The sequence below is a fragment of the Ochotona princeps genome, chromosome 2 (assembly GCF_030435755.1).
Source record: "Ochotona princeps isolate mOchPri1 chromosome 2, mOchPri1.hap1, whole genome shotgun sequence".
NCBI lineage: Eukaryota > Metazoa > Chordata > Mammalia > Lagomorpha > Ochotonidae > Ochotona > Ochotona princeps.
Window position 1 is genome coordinate 37,443,806 of NC_080833.1, and position 15,684 is coordinate 37,459,489.

The 15,684-nt window shown below is 46.1% G+C and overlaps 1 protein-coding gene and 1 pseudogene across 2 annotated transcripts in view; one reads left to right on the forward strand and one right to left on the reverse strand.

Moving 5' to 3' along the window:
- STIL (STIL centriolar assembly protein) overlaps positions 1-15,303 on the reverse strand; it is a 72,805-nt gene extending 57,502 nt beyond the window's left edge. The window contains exons 1-3 of one of the 2 annotated variants that reach the window (XM_058681190.1): positions 14,901-15,303; positions 10,257-10,341; positions 2,929-3,036 (exon numbers count right to left, since the gene is read on the reverse strand). In XM_058681190.1, coding sequence (XP_058537173.1) covers positions 2,929-3,036; positions 10,257-10,267 — 119 coding nt within the window. In that variant the 5' untranslated portion in view covers positions 10,268-10,341; positions 14,901-15,303. The remainder of the gene's footprint in view (positions 1-2,928; positions 3,037-10,256; positions 10,342-14,900) is intronic. The other variant, XM_058681196.1, reaches the window with a different exon arrangement.
- LOC118758593 (tetraspanin-7-like) lies at positions 11,204-11,802 on the forward strand (annotated as a pseudogene).
- Positions 15,304-15,684: the final 381 nt, after the last annotated feature.

The window sequence follows — 15,684 nt, forward strand, 5'->3', positions numbered from 1 at the left end:
GCTAGAATCCCATCCAGGCACTGGCTCATGTCCTGGCTGCTCCACTTCCCATCCAGCTCCCTGCTTGCGGCCGGGCAAAGCAGTAGAGAATGGCCTAAAAAATACACCCACGTGGCAGACCCAGAAGAAGCTCCTGGCTTCGGATAAGCCTAGCTCCAGCCACTGTGGCCACTTGGGGAGTAAACCAGAGGCCGGAAGATCTATCTCTCTATATCTCCTTCTCTTCGTAAATCTGCCTTTCAAAAAAAAAAAAAAAAAAAAAAACTGAAGCTATAATTTTTTGTAGGCACTTGCTTAACTTTATGAATCAGACTAGAATCAACAAGCTATGTACTTTGTGTGTCTTGTTTTTGTATAAAGTTTGATTGACTAAAACAATCACATCTACATACTGTGTATGAACATCAGATATTGGCTTTTTTCTTTATTCTAAAGAGTTATTTATTTTATTTTACCTAAAAAAATTATATAGAAGAAGTGGCAGAGAGAAGATCTCTACCCTCTGGTTCAATACTAAACAGACAGCCAGAGCGGGGTAGATTTGCAGCCAGGATCTTCTTCCAAGTCTCCCTCATAGAGCAGCAACCCAAGGACTTTTGGATTATCCTCCACTGCTTTCCCAAGCCACTAACAAGATCAGAAGTGGGCCCGGCGCGGTAGTCTAATGGATAAAATCCTTGCCTTGCATGCACCAGGATCCCATATGGGCACTTGTTCTAATCCCAGGAGCCCTGCTTCCCATCCAGCTCCCTGCATGTGGCCCAGGGAAGCTGTCAAGGACAGCCCAAAGCCTTGGGACCCTGCACCCACGTCGGAGACCCGGAAGAAACTCCTGGCTTTGGCTCAGCTCCTGCTCTGGCTGTTGCAGTCACTTGGGGAGTCAATCAGCAGATAGAAGATCTTCCTCTCTGTTTCTCCTCCTCTCTGCATACCTGACTTTCCAATAAAAATAAAAATAAATCCTAAAAAAAAAAAAAAAAAATCAGAAGTGGAGCAGCTGGTAAAGAAGAGAAGGTTTACGGGTGGGGCGGGGTGGAGGGAGCCCACCACCCTGGCATAATGGACTAAGCTTCTGTCTGTAGCACCCGCATTCCATATGAGCACTGATTCAAGTCTCTGCTTATGGCCTGGGAAAGCATTGAAGTATAGCTTCAGAACCTTGGGTCCTTGTACCCACATGGGAGACCTGGAAGAAGCTCCTGGCTCCCAGCTTCAAATGAGCTAAGTGCTAGCCATTGCAGCTATCTGGGGAATGAGCAAGCAAATGGAAGATCTCTCTCTGTCTGTCCTTCTCTAACTATGGCTTTCCAATGAAAGTAAAATATTTTTTTAAAAATTGGAGCAACCCGGAAACAAACTGACACCCATAAGGGATGACAGTGTCACAACTGAATATTAGCCTGATTATCTATGGTGACCCCAGATATTAGCATTATTGAATGCAGAATGTGGCTAGAAATAAAACGCTTTAAAAACATAAGAAAAAACAAACTATGAACTAGAAACAAGACACTATGAAAAAAAGATTAGGTATTTGAAAAGGAACCGTACAAAAAATATAAAAGCTCAATGAATCGTACAATCAATTATGGATAGGTAAATAAAAACTCATTATTATTCTATATACAGTATACATATTTCCAAATTGAGAAAAAACTAAAGTGAACAAGTTAGATGGCAGGCTAACATAACCACAGAAAAACTAGGTTTATGTTTGTTTACTCAGTAGTTAAGCCATCAGTTCGGAGGCCTGTATCCCCTATGGTGGGATTGGGTGAGCTCAAGGCCCAGGTATCTCTCCTGATACCCACTTCCTATTAGTGCACACCCTGGAAGGCAGCAGGTGACATCTCAAGCCATCAGGTCCTGACCACCCCATATGACATACTAGAATTGCACTCATGGCCTTCGGCTTGAGCCTGGCCCGCTGTAGGCCTATGAGAAGTAAACTAGTAGACAGGACTACTCTGCCTCAAATAACATAACATAACATAACATAACATAACATAACATAACATAACATAACATAACATAACATATGTAGAAAAAGTTTTAAAGGTTTATTTATCTATTTATTTGAAAAGCATAGCAACAGAAGGGGACAGAGAGACTGGGAGAGGGGAGGGGGAACAATCTGGGTTTTCCTCCTGAATTTGCTGGTTTACCCCTCAGAACACCACAATAATCAGGTCTCTGGCCCAAGCAGAAGCCAAGAGTCGGGAATTCCAGCCACGTTTCCCATACAGATGGCAGGAACCCAAGTATTTGGACTATCATCTGCTCCTTTATTTTTTTAACAATTTTTTTGAGAGGCACAGTCACAGAAAGTGATTATTATTGTTTGTTTAAATTTATTTATTTATTTGAAAAGTAGAGTTATGGAAAAGAGAGGAGAGAGATGAATCTTCCATACTGTGGTTTACTCCCCAAAAGGCCACAGTAATTTGGACTAGGCCAGGTGTAAGCCAGGAGCCATGAGCCAGAGGCTTCTTTCTGATCTCCCACGTGCATGACAGGGACCCAAGAACCTAGATCATCTTCCATTCTTACAGAGCTGGAGCAGAAGCAGAGCAAATGGGACTTGAACTGGCAGACACACTAGACACTGGCATCATAAGTGGCAGCTTAATTACAATATCACAATGCAACTCACAGGCAGTAACTTACCCTGTATATATCACAGTACTAGCACCACAAGGAACAGATTTAAAAAGAAGCAGAAAAACAAACCAAAACAAAAAAAAGTACATAAATAGCACCAACAAAAAAAGGATTATATCAGAAATTTAATTCAGAAATTAGATTCTGAATTTAAAAGTAAAATAAAATAATGAGTACTTGTTCATAATAAACTTTGCCTTATACATTCATTTATGACTCCTACCTGCACTGGTTTGACGTGAAAAGAGAAACACTGCATACCCATACCTGTAGTAATTGAGATGTAAGTAGATGACATCTCCAATTGGCATTGGGTTCCAAAGAGCATACTTTGATGGAGGAAAATAAAAAGGTACCATCCTACTTGAAGCAAACCTTTAAAAAAAAATACAATAAGGCATTAGGAAAAGACTGCTTACCCCAGATGTAGGTAACTGACTAGGTACCTAGGGCAAGTGTTAACACTGCTGACAGAAAAGCAGCCAACAGCTGGCAGGCATTCTGGGACTAGTTAATGCCAAATCTGTGTTAACTATACCAGTGTGCCAGCAGTTGCCTATGCTACTCTATTATTATTATTATCTTTTTTTTAAAAGATTTATTTATTTTTATTACAAAGTCAGATATACAGAGAGGAGGAGAGACAGAGAAGATCTTCCATCCGATGATTCACTCCCCAAGTGAGCTGCAATGGCCGGTGCCCCCCGATCCGATGCCGGGAACCAGGAACCTCTTCCAGGTCTCCCACACGGGTGCAGTGTCCCAATGCATTGGGCCGTCCTCAACTGCTTTCCCAGGCCACAAGCAGGGAGCTGGATGGGAAGTGGAGCTGCCGGGATTAGAACCGGCGCCCATATAGGATCCCGGGGCATTCAAGGCGAGGACTTTAGCCGCTTGGCCACGCCGCCGGGCCCTATTATTATCATTATCTTAAGATATGTGGGGAAATGAGGTGACCTGTGCCGGATGTGGCCCCAGCGCCCAACAGCACACGTGAGAACCAGGGAGGGAGAGGGCGGAGGCGGCAGAGGGAATGTTGGGGGGCTCCCCTGAAAGACCGCTACTCCCACTGGACAGCGTGAGCTGGGATGGGGGCAGGCCAGACTTAGCAGGGCTACAACACCTGTGTGCCTCATGTGATCAGGGAAAAGCCAGACTGGGCTGACTGTTCCTCCAGGTGCAAGCATAAATTAGAATGGGTGAGGGTTGCTTGGGCATTGCTGCAGCATCAGCTGGCAGAAGCTGGCATTGGGGACTAATTCTGTCAATTTAAACTGCAGAACCACCTGGAGATTGCATAATCCAGGAATGGGAGTGGCCTAGAAGGGAAATAGTGGGCTCCTCCCTCTTGGATTACCACTCCCAGGGGAGGGCACAAAAACCAGGACAGGGGCTGGGGTGGCTAGACAGAGAGGCACCCAACAGCATGTGTGTGGGTTGGACAGAGGAGCTGGTTGGGTTGAACTAGGCTTCAATGCCCATTGACATATACGAGAGCTGAATGGGATGTGGGACAGACTGGACTAGTCTGCTGCACATAATGGCAAGCACTGGAACCAGGATAGGGGGCGGGCCTAGTGGGGGTTACTGTGGGTCAATCTGACTAGGCTGCAGCTCCCACTGGTTTATGTGAGGGCCCAGTATGTGCTGGGCAGAACCAGGCTGGACTGCAACACCCATTGGTTCCAGTGGAAGACAGGGCTGAAAACAGAACCAACCCAACAATTGCAACCACCACTTGATTGGGGCAATAGACTGTACCGGGCCCTGTACTTGCAAGTACACACAAGAATCTGGTCTGGATTCATCTCAGACAAATTTTTTTTATGATCCCCCCAATCGAACTGCCAGACTCATAACCCTAACCATAAAAAGAAAGAGGACAGAACAAATCAATCAACTACCCCAGCCATATGTTGGCAGTGAAAAACAGGACAAACGGAGACTCTAAGATGGACTATGTCAATCAGGAATCCTCAGCGACCTCATCGTGCTTGGAATGGCAAGACTGGCAGCAATTCATAACTGTTGAACTATCAAAACCACTTGAGCAGGACCCTCAGAGCATGCCCCACATCCAGGACCTGGGATGGGTGAGAGACTGGGTGGGGCTTCTCCTTTACCTCCCTCTTTTCCCCAGATATAGGAAAAAAAATGTGGAAATAATAGTCTTACCACTTTCCTGTAGCCCTTGAACCTTTATGCCCTAATTAACTATGTAACGCTTGTCAAAAATAAAATTTAAAAAATGGAAAAAGATGTGGGGAAGGCAGGAAATAATCAGGCTGGGGCATGCCTCCCTGGCCTCTAGGGAGGCCTAGGGAAGGCGGGTCTATGGACTTACTGGAGTGGCAGTGGCTGAGGGCCTGCTTAATGGAAGGACTGATTTCTGGGGTTTTTCAACGACCAAGCCACTGCATTTGTGGGTAGGTAAAGGAGCTGAGATGGAGTAGTTTAGAGGAGGAAAACCAGAACAAGACATCCACCCACATGGGAAACCTGGTCTGTCTTAATAGCATCACCCACTGTACACACAAAAGCTGGGACTTAGGGACATGCATGACTGGGCTGGGCTACAATACCTGCCCGTGGGTATAAGAGCAGAGGTGGGTCACACCTGCGTGGGCCACAGTGCCCAGCAAAACATAAGAAAATCATATTTGGGGACAGATTCTTTAGGGAACTTGTGGGCTTGCCTCTGCAGGACTGCAGTACCTGCTGGTTTGTGCAAAGAACTGGGAATAGTGACAAACTGAGCCGTGATGGACCACAGAACTCAGCTGACACTCAGGGAACTAGGGCTGTGTTAAGCTACAGCATCCACCAGCACATGCAAAGACAAGGACAGAGGGCAAACAATACCAAGTAAGGCCATGGTACCAGCCAATACACATGAGATCAACGACTGGGAGCAGCACTGGTAGGCTATAGCTTCCCTGCTAGGCTACAGCTCCACTGGTAAGTGTGAATGTCTGGGCTGGGGTAGATCAGGCTGGGCAAGGCTGCATCAGCACGCAAGTGAGCTGGGTTTGGGGGTGGGTCAGACTGGGGCAGGCTCCAGCACCCACTGATGCTCATAAGAGCTAGAATGGGTGTTTGTCAGGCTAGGCCAGACTGTGGCACCTGCCAGCTCACATGAGAGTGGGGGCTGGGAGTGGGCCAGGTTGGATAGGCTGTGGTGCCCAGCAGCGAGAGCCAGAATGGGTGTGGACCAGTCGGGCTAGACCATAGTATCTGCTGGTACATGTCAGGAGTGAAGTGGGCCTGGCAGGGAAACTTAGGGAGTGCCCCTGCTAGCCACTGGTGAACACAAAACCAAGGCTGGAGGCAGCCCAGGCCAGCCTAGGCTGCAGCATCTGTTGGCATGTGTGAGCCAGGTGTGCGGGTGGGTCAGACTGGGCCAGTCCACAGCTGGTACAAGTGAGAGCCAAGACAAGGAGCCGGCCAGGTCAGATAAGACTGCAATACCCACTAGTTCACATGATGTGGGGGGATAGGCTGCTATACCCACTGGTGAGAGTTGGGACTGGGGCAGGCAGAGATGAGCCATGCTACAGCACTTGTCTGTGAATGCTGAGACTGGAGGTGGCCTATGTCAACAGGCTACAGCATCCACCAGCACACTCAAGACCCAGGGCTGAGAGTGAGCCTGGTAAGGGAACTTCAAGGACTCCCTTGCTTGGCCACTTCTTCCACTAGTGAGTGTGAGAACTGGGACTGGGAGTGGCCATGCCAGGGCAGGCTAGGCTGCCATACCTGCTGGCAAGTGCCAGGACTGGGTACGAGTCATGCTAAGCTGGACCACAATACCCTTGGCAGGCTCAAGATCCAGGGCTGGGAGCAGGCCAGTAGGGGAACTATGGGCACTCCTCTGCTGGGCTGTGGCACCCTCTGGTGAGCGTGAGATTCAGGGCTGGAAGCAGGCCAGGCTGATCAAGGCAGTAGCATCCATAAGCACACATGTGAGCCAAGTCCTGGGGCAGGCTGGACTGACCTAAGCTGCAGTACTCACATATGTGCATGAGAGCCAGATGGGATATGGGACATCTGGGCTAGGCTACAGCATATGCCAACACACCAAAATCTGGTGCTGGGGGCAAGCCTGGTGGCGGTTATTGAGGGTCACCCTGACTATCCTGCAGCACCTGCCAGTAAGCATGAAAACCAGCCCTATGGCAGGCTGGGCTGGGCTGGACTGGACTAGGCTGCAGAACCCATCAGTTTGCATGAGATGGGGCTGGGGTCAGGACTGACCAGGCCATTACATCCTCCGGTATGTAGTATATGCATTGGCTGGTATAGGTGATGGGCCAAACCTGACCCTGCACTGGCTGGCACACAAGAGGGCACCTCAGACGAGGTTTCTTGGGGGACTCCCCAACTAAACCACTGGAATCAAATCACAGCCACAGGGAAAACACAATATAAGTGGTCTAATCTTGGAGTGCATGCCTGTGCAGTGGACAGCATATCCAGATGCACATGGGAGACATGACGGCCAGCTCATCTAGGCCATGGGAAGACGTCAAGTGCTATGTCAGAGGACAAAAGGCAGAACAGGTTGGACAACTCTCCAGCCAAGGTTTGCAACATTTGCAATATCTTCCTGGGCCTGAGGAAGCACTAAGGTGGACTTCGTCAGTCAATAGACCTTGGTAAAAATCTCAACTCTGATGCAACAAAGCCAATGACATCTGAGAACTATCAAAACCACCCAAGTAACACCCTCAGAATACTCTTCCTCACATCAAGGTTTCTAAGGCATCATCAAATGACTGTCCCCCAAACCCGTATGCTGACACAGTTTGATAGCAAGGAATGGCCCCTTTCCTATGCCCCCCCCTCGCAAACACACGAGGGTAAAAAAATGTGGAACATTTGTCCACACCCACCTTCCTCGATACTGCGACCCTCCCTACCTTATAATCAGAGACCCAAACAGGCATGCAACCTTCTCAACTATTTAAACAACAAAAATTTTTCAAAAATGAAATAAATAAATAAGTAAATAGCAAACAAAAAACACACAAAAAGACTACCTTGGTAGTTGTAATAGTTAACCATCTCTAAATAACAGGACTTTACAGATTACTTCTGTAACTTAAAATATTATTGAACAGTTAAAAAACCACTTGTTGCTGTATTATCAGGAAAAAAAGCACTCACATATGGGTATGGTTCTTTTTTTCCTATTCCTATATAAATTTACATATACAGAAGCTTTGAAAAAAAAATGTTTGATCAATCCTACAAAATCCTGTTTAACAGAAAAATGAATATAAGCCACTAATCTATCCTTAAATTTAAAATCTATCTAAATTAATTCCTAGATAATTATTAAATAATACTCAGTAAGATTATGAAAAGTTCCGCAGCTTCAGGCAACTGCCCAGGTTGCCTTGTACCTAAGCAACTGCTACACTGCTAGAAGAAAAGCAGCCCATAGCAGGTGGGCATTCTGGGTCTGGTTAATGCTAACTCTGTGTTAACTGTACCACCATGGGCAGACACCAGCCAGAGCCACTCCACTACCATCAACACTGCCACGAGCTTGCGGGGGACCATGCATTGTTAAAGACTGGGGGACTGGGGATGGGTCTCTATAGGGGCCACTAAGGGCTTGTTTGACATACATAAAATGATTGCTAGCGCTTCCATAGGCCAGGGCACTGCACCTGCAGGTAGTCAAGGGAGCTCAAACAGAGTCCAGATCAAAAGACAGTTAGGGCCTGCCTGGGTCAGTCCAAAACACCTATCCACACAAGAACCAGAACTGAATGCAGACAAGGCCAGGTGAGGTCGCGGCACTGCCAGTATTCACAAGAGCTGAATAAGGGTGTGGGTCTGGCACAGGTTTTTCGGGGTCATCCTAATCCACAGTAACTGCTGATGAATGCTGGCGACTGAGGGACACCAGGCTACTCTGTAGCACCCATCGGCACTCACAAGAATCAGGGATGGGAATGCCATATGGGCACCGGTTCTGATCCCGGCAGCTCCACTTCCCATCCAGCTCCCTGCTTGTGGCCTGGGAAAGCAGTCGAGGACGGCCCAAAGCTTTAGGACTCCGCACCCGCGTGGAAGACTTGGAAGAGGTTCCTGGTTCCCGGCTTCAGATTGGCACAGCACCGGCCGTTGCATTCACTTGGGGAGTGAATCATCGGATGGAAGATCTTCCTCTCTGTCTCTCCTCCTCTCTGTACATGACTTTGTAATAAAAAATAAATAAATCTTAAAAAAAAAAAAAGAAAATTATGAGTAATGACAGTACCTATCTCATGGGATTTTTGTATAAATAAAAATAATGCATGTAAAGTGTTAAACACAGCACCTCTCACACAGCATGACTTCAGTAAAAGCTGTTTGTTATTAATCTTCCAGTTAATCTACAGTATACAAGCAGATCCTGCAAAGCAGGGAATAAACAAACTGTAACTTGCATCCTGAAACTGGCTGCAAAACGCATGTAAATATTTTCCTTAGGGAATGAGACACATGGCTCTTCTCAAATAATCCTGTTGGTTTGTAAAACCCACCTTTCCCTGCTGCCACACCCACACTAATTAGAACTGCTGCCTTAAATCCCAGAGGTTACCGAAAACCAGAGACTGTTAAAGGAGTACAAGAAACTAGAATCAAATATGCCAGGAATAATCAGTTTAAATCACAAGCATATGCATTACTTAAATGTAAGGAATTAATTTGAGGCCACCACCAATCTGATAACAAAATAATATAATTAACTTGTTATACAGCTGTACCTCTATAAAACCAGAAGTAGCAAAAGGGTAGAAGAGAAAGACTAAAATTAAAGCAGAACATGATGGCCACCTTGGTTCATCATGCCCATTATATTCTTTAAGAACATCTGGCAGCAGGAAAGACAATACAGAGAATAAAGGTACCACATGGAACCAACTGTAGTTTGTCAGCATGAATTGTTCTCCCTTTAGGGGAAAAAGAGCAATATATAATCTAAAGGGTCCAATAACAAAGCCATATGCCTGATCCTACATAATGACAGACTGAACAAATAAGGGGACAGGTGGCAAGCTCCTCCTTTCCACTCTACACGAGTAGACATTTGCACACATTTAAGAGAACTTGATACACTCAATATGAAAATCTCACCAAGTAAATAATGTCTAGAAGAGGGAAGAAAGCCAACTACTTTCATACTTCTTTCGGATGTAAATAAAAATCTTTGCAATTTTTATTCTTAAGAATTTGGACATTATTCCTGATCAATAAAACGTCTTCCAACTAAAACTAAGTGAAGGTGGGAACAAAACTATTATTTGCTAAGCACCTGCCATGTAGCAAACACATCAGTAATCTTAATTCATCTTTCCCAATAATCCTCTGCTAAGTATTACCATCCCCATTTTTCAGATGAGAAATAGGCTTAGCTAACTCACTCGATCAAGGTCACCCACATAGAAAGTGGTAGGGTTCGGACAGAGAATTAGATTTTCCTGATTCTAAATAATGCTCTTTTTTCTCTGTTTTCTCTTGCAACCTCTTTCCAATGTATATAAGCAGATGTTACAAGAAATAAAGAAAGAAATAAAGCATGTTGTAAGAAATTTCTATACCTGCTATTCATCTGGGGTCTTACAAGAGAATATAGACTCCTTAATATTTGACCAATGATTTATTCAATTTCAAATCCTCAGCAGCCTAAAGGAGGAAAAAGAATGCATTACTAATGAAAAAGAAAAAGAACATGATTTAACCACCTATTAACAAAATTACAAGTAAAATCAGGTTACTTAAGCGAAATACATATTACTAAACATTAATCAGGAGTAAACACTAGAACAGAGGTGAGTGTTTGACCTAACAGTTACAACCCCAATTAAAATGTTCATCTTGATCATTTAGAAGTATTCTGACAAAAAACTGTAGACAGCACTTTGGGCAGGATGATCATTTGTGATGAGGAATTATGAATATGAAGAACTGATGTTTTCCCTTGAAGTGCCAGAGAGACCTCCAGGCATTGTGAGAGCCTAACACACTTCTCTGTCCCTCCAGATGCTCCTTCAGCAGCTGAGAAGACCTGCTTGGCTGAGGGCACCTGCCTCCAAATGCATATACAGTTCAGACAAACTCCAGTCCTCAACATATTCACTTGAATTCCTTTGAGATAACAATTGGAAGACTACTAAAGATTTAAAAGTTTTGGATTTGAAAACGATTGGTATCCCCAAGACAATTTTTTTAAAGTAACACTTCAATAATAGTAATTAAACATTTTTTTTAAAAAAGACACTCATAAAACGTCCCGTATCAGAATGCCTGGATTCCAGGCTCCCCACTCTAGTTTCTTGCTCATGTAGATCCTGGGACACAGCCGTGATTGGGATCCCGTGACCACCCAGCCCATCACAAACACTTCTGGGGAGCAAGCCAGAGGGTAAGGGGTGTTTCTCTCTTAAATACACTGGTTTTCATTTAAATAAATGAGTGCCTGAATATTCTTATCATTTTCATGCTTAAGAACCAGACTTCTGGCCACCCACCGCCAGAGTTCTGTAGTATGGCATCGAGGAGAATACAGAGCAAACCTGTGGTAACCCGTCTCAGAACCTTCCCCATCATCTGCTCCTTCGTCTTCTGGATCACAGAGGTGATCCTGCTGGCTGCTGGAGCCCAGGGCAAGCTCACGCGTGGCACCTACATCTCCCTTACTGCTGAGAACTCAACAAATGCTCCCCATCTGCTCACTGGGACTGGCACCACCATCGTCATTTTGCCACCTTCCTGAGGACTAACACAGAGGCCATGCAGAATTACAATGGCAATGATGAGAGGAGCCGGGCAGTGGACTATGTGCAGCACAGCCTGAGCTGCTGGTGTGCAGAACTACACCAACTGGAGTGCCGGCCCCTACTTCCTGGAGCATGGCATCCCCCGACATGGCTGCACAAATGAAATCGGCTGCAATGCCCAGGATCTACACAATCTGACTACGGCTGTCACCAAAGTTAACCAGAAGAGTTGTCACAATCTGGTAACCAGTTTCATGGAGACAAACACGGGGATCATTGCTGGAGTGGTTTTGGAATCGCATTCTCTCAGTTGATTGGCATGCTGCTGACCTGCTGTCTGTCCTGGTTCTTCATGGCCAATCAGTGAGATGCTGTAAGGAGCAGTCTTTCAGGATCGATGGGATAAGGGGCCTATGTTAAAATGAAACTGCAGCAATCTTTGGAAGACTTTCAAAGAATGTTAAAGCACAGTACATAATCCACCTGCTCTGCTACCCCCACCCCCATCCTTATGTGCAGCTGACACTCCCACCCAGTTTCTGCTTCACCCTATAGCACTCACCCTGTAGTGTCCATCTTGTGAAGCCCTGTTGTGCCAGAGTATAGCCAAGCCTCCCCGCAGCTAGTCCTAGAGAATCCCCCTGAGGCCCTGTGTGTACCAGCTCTTTCATTTGTACTTGGTCCACCTGCAACTCATCCTAGGTGACTGGTTATCACATCATCACTGGCCCTTGTGGGCCTTGCATGTAGTGTGGGAGGCTCTTCTAAATCCCTCACCATGGTCAATCAAAGCCACACACTTTTACTTACATAGATAAGCAGATAATAGTTACCTGTTCTTTTGGCTAAGTGGTGTTTGGTTTAGTTTTCCCACTCCTAAGGATGTTTCCTACCTTCTTCAGGCTGCCTACCACATATAAGGAGATACCTCGGTAATTGCTCATGAGGAGGAGAAACCATGTGTCATGCATCAAAGAAGTTTGTGAGCTTTAGGTGGCCTCCTCTCTCACTGTTCCATATCTGGTTATGTAGAGATAGTTCAGCGCAGCCCTGCCTCTCAGTTGAAACCTGCATAATCCTGTTATAAAGCTATATTATTGCTTCCTGTGAAGGTTATGACATCACTTCAGTTTTCCCCAATTAACTATGATTGTGTAATTTTACTAATTCTTTCTGTATTTTTTCTTCTTGCATTGACATTAAAGACATTGAGAACCTCATCTGATCATTTAACAAAAATGAGTGTGAAGGGGGAACAAAGTCAAAATATTTTTAAAGTTCTTTAAAAAAATGCCTCTGTCTAGCAAGCCAACAAGAATGCACTAATATTGTGAACATTTGTGATATATGTATTAATAAATAGAGCAATGACAAATGAAAACAAAAAGAATCAGATTTCCTGAAATAAGGCAGCAAAAACTACCATCATTATATCTACTCATTAAGGAAAAGCACACCTACTTATGAACTGGATAAAACAGTATTCAATATATGGGATTTGGATCAAAAGCCTCAACCCTCAGAAAGCACAGCACAGATGTGGATACAATTGGGGTTAGGCATCTGTTGGGCCTACAACAAAGTCATCAAGGATCTCCAGTATTTATGACGATGGAAGGGAAACATTGCATCCTTGCAAATTAACTCGTATCAGTGAAAAAATCGGTATCATTCTCTTAAAAAACATTTCTCTGGAAGGACAGTGGGAGAGAATGAAGAAGAGAACATCATGTTCTTAGGACTGTATGTACAAACCACATTGAATCTGTTACAAAAAAACTAAAATTTTAAATTTTAAAACTACGAAATAAACTGATATTTATTTGAAGGCAGAATGACAGAGAGGAAACTCTTCAATCCATTGGCTCATTCCCTAAATGAGTACAACAGCCAGGGCTGGGCCAGGCGAACCAAGGACCAGCAATTCCATTTAGGTCTCCCCCGGACGGCGGCAGGAACCCAGGCCTGTGCACCTTCAGCTGCTACCTCCCAGGAATCGTAACAGGAATCTGGGTCAGAAGAGGAAATGGGACTCAATTCCAGCCCTCCAATATGGGATGTGGATGTCCCAGAGGCTGCTTTAGCCTTCCTGCCTGTGTTGGTTTTTCTTATGATTTTTTTTTTTTCTTTTTATTGCAAAGTCTGATATACAGAGGAGAGACAGAGAGGAAGAGCTTCCATCCGATGATTCACTCCCCAAGTGACTGTAACGGCCAGTGCTGCGTCGATCTGAAGTCAGGAGCCTGGAGCTTCATCTGGGTCTCCAATGTGGGTCCAGGGTCCCAAGGCTTTAGGCCATTCTCGACTGCTCTCCCAGGCCACAAGCAGGGAGCTGGATGGGAAGCTGGGCCACCAGGATTAGAACTGGTGCACAAATGGGATCCTGGAGCATCAAGGCGAGGATTTTAGCTGCTAGGCCACCGCGCCGGGCCCTGTTTTGTTTTGTTTGATCAACAGGCCTTCTCTCAGGGTATTCTCCACAGCCACCTACCACCTATACCTCAAAACATGTATGGCAAGGAGCAGGTGTTGTGGCGCAGCAAGCTAAGCCAACCCCACAGAGCAGAGCTGGGTCGAGTCCCGACTGTTTTTTATCCCGCTCACTGCTAACACCCCTGAAAGCAGCAGAGGATGGCTCAAGTACTTGAGTTCCTGCCCTGATGGAGTCCCTGGCTCCAGCCTGGCCCAGCTCTAGTTTCTGTGGTTATTTGGGGGAGTGGACTGAAGATATGTCTACCACTCAGCTTTCCAAAGAAATCAATCTTTGGGGAAAAAAAAAAGAGCAAGTGAAATTAAAATACAAGCTTTTTTTGGTACCAAAGCAAAATTCATGCACAATTTGCGTAATATTAATTTTCAATGAACTTTTTGAAGACACACCCCACCATAAAGGAAACCTTCATCTTCTACCTCTTGGTTTCAAACCCACATTTCCAATTGCCCATTGAATAGCTCTACCTAGACATTATCAAGGAGAAACACGGGTGGATGTAGTCTTTCCTCTATTCGAGTATTATTTGCTATATTCTTTTAAGTTCTAAGCGTTCTCTAGGCCCTGCACATTTCGCTTCATTTCTAACAATAAGGATCTGTCTGAAGGGAGGAAAAGGACGTTTCAGGGATTAAAAACATTTGTGAGAACAAAATTCCATTGTAACGCTGACTTAGACATAAGTGGACTTCAGGTCCAGTTTAGGCATCAGGATGACAAGATTCATCTCTCTTTCTAAAACAATGCAGTAATGTATCCTGACAGTCCTGCACAATTAAAGCTACTGAAATTAAAACCACAACACCTCTACCTAGCAAAACCTCAGAAAAGAAGGCACCAACACGACGCATCGGGTCGGTCTCTCCTTCTCTTTCCCCACCAGCAACACCTTGGTCGCAGACAAGTCACCCCGCGGTGTAGTTAGAGGATATTTCTGTATAGAGCTGAGTACGAACTTTCAGGCTTTAACTCACCCCTCACCGGGTCGGAGCCAGGGCTTGGGTCCACGGCTTTACATGGCACGTTACCGACTGCACCACACACCGCAGAGTGGACGACGCCCAAGGAATCGGCGCTCCGATTTACTCCTCGTCACTGCCCTGCTAGTCATCGGCGCCAGCGTCCTTGAGGACCGAACCCGACACAAGGCCCCGCAACCCACCCTCCTTTCCCGGCAGCTTCCGGCCCTGGCGCTAGCAGGGAGGGCCAAGCCCCACGCAGGGCAGGCTCCGCACCGCTGGGCTCGGGCCGTTGCCGACACAGAAGAAGGCTCCAGCAAGCGCCTGGACAGCTTCGGACCCGCCTCTGGGACGTTGGGGTCGCGGGAACCGAGGCGGCAAACACCAGCTCGCGAAACCGAAGGGCGCGCCGTGCCTGCTGACTGGTCAGAAGCTCAGCCAGTCAGGGCGCGAGGGCGGGGTATAATACGTCACGCGAAGTCGCCGCAACCTGCTGGCACGACAGCCAATCAAGACTCTTCACTAGTTCCTCTCTCGACCAATCGCAAGCCTCCTCGGAGAACTAGAGGGCGCTACCAGCGCTCCAGCCCGGATTCCGAGAATTTAAACCCTTCATTGAGTCAACGGTTAAGTTCCGGGGTGGGGCGAGTCTAGCGCACGCGCAATAAAGAAGCCCAGCTGAAGAGACGGAACAGAGGGAGGAGGAAGTGCTCTGCGCTGCAGCGGTCGCTAGGCAAACAGAAGCGGTCGTCTTAGGAACAGTTCCAAACCCTTTAGTGGAACGGACGGCACAGAGTGG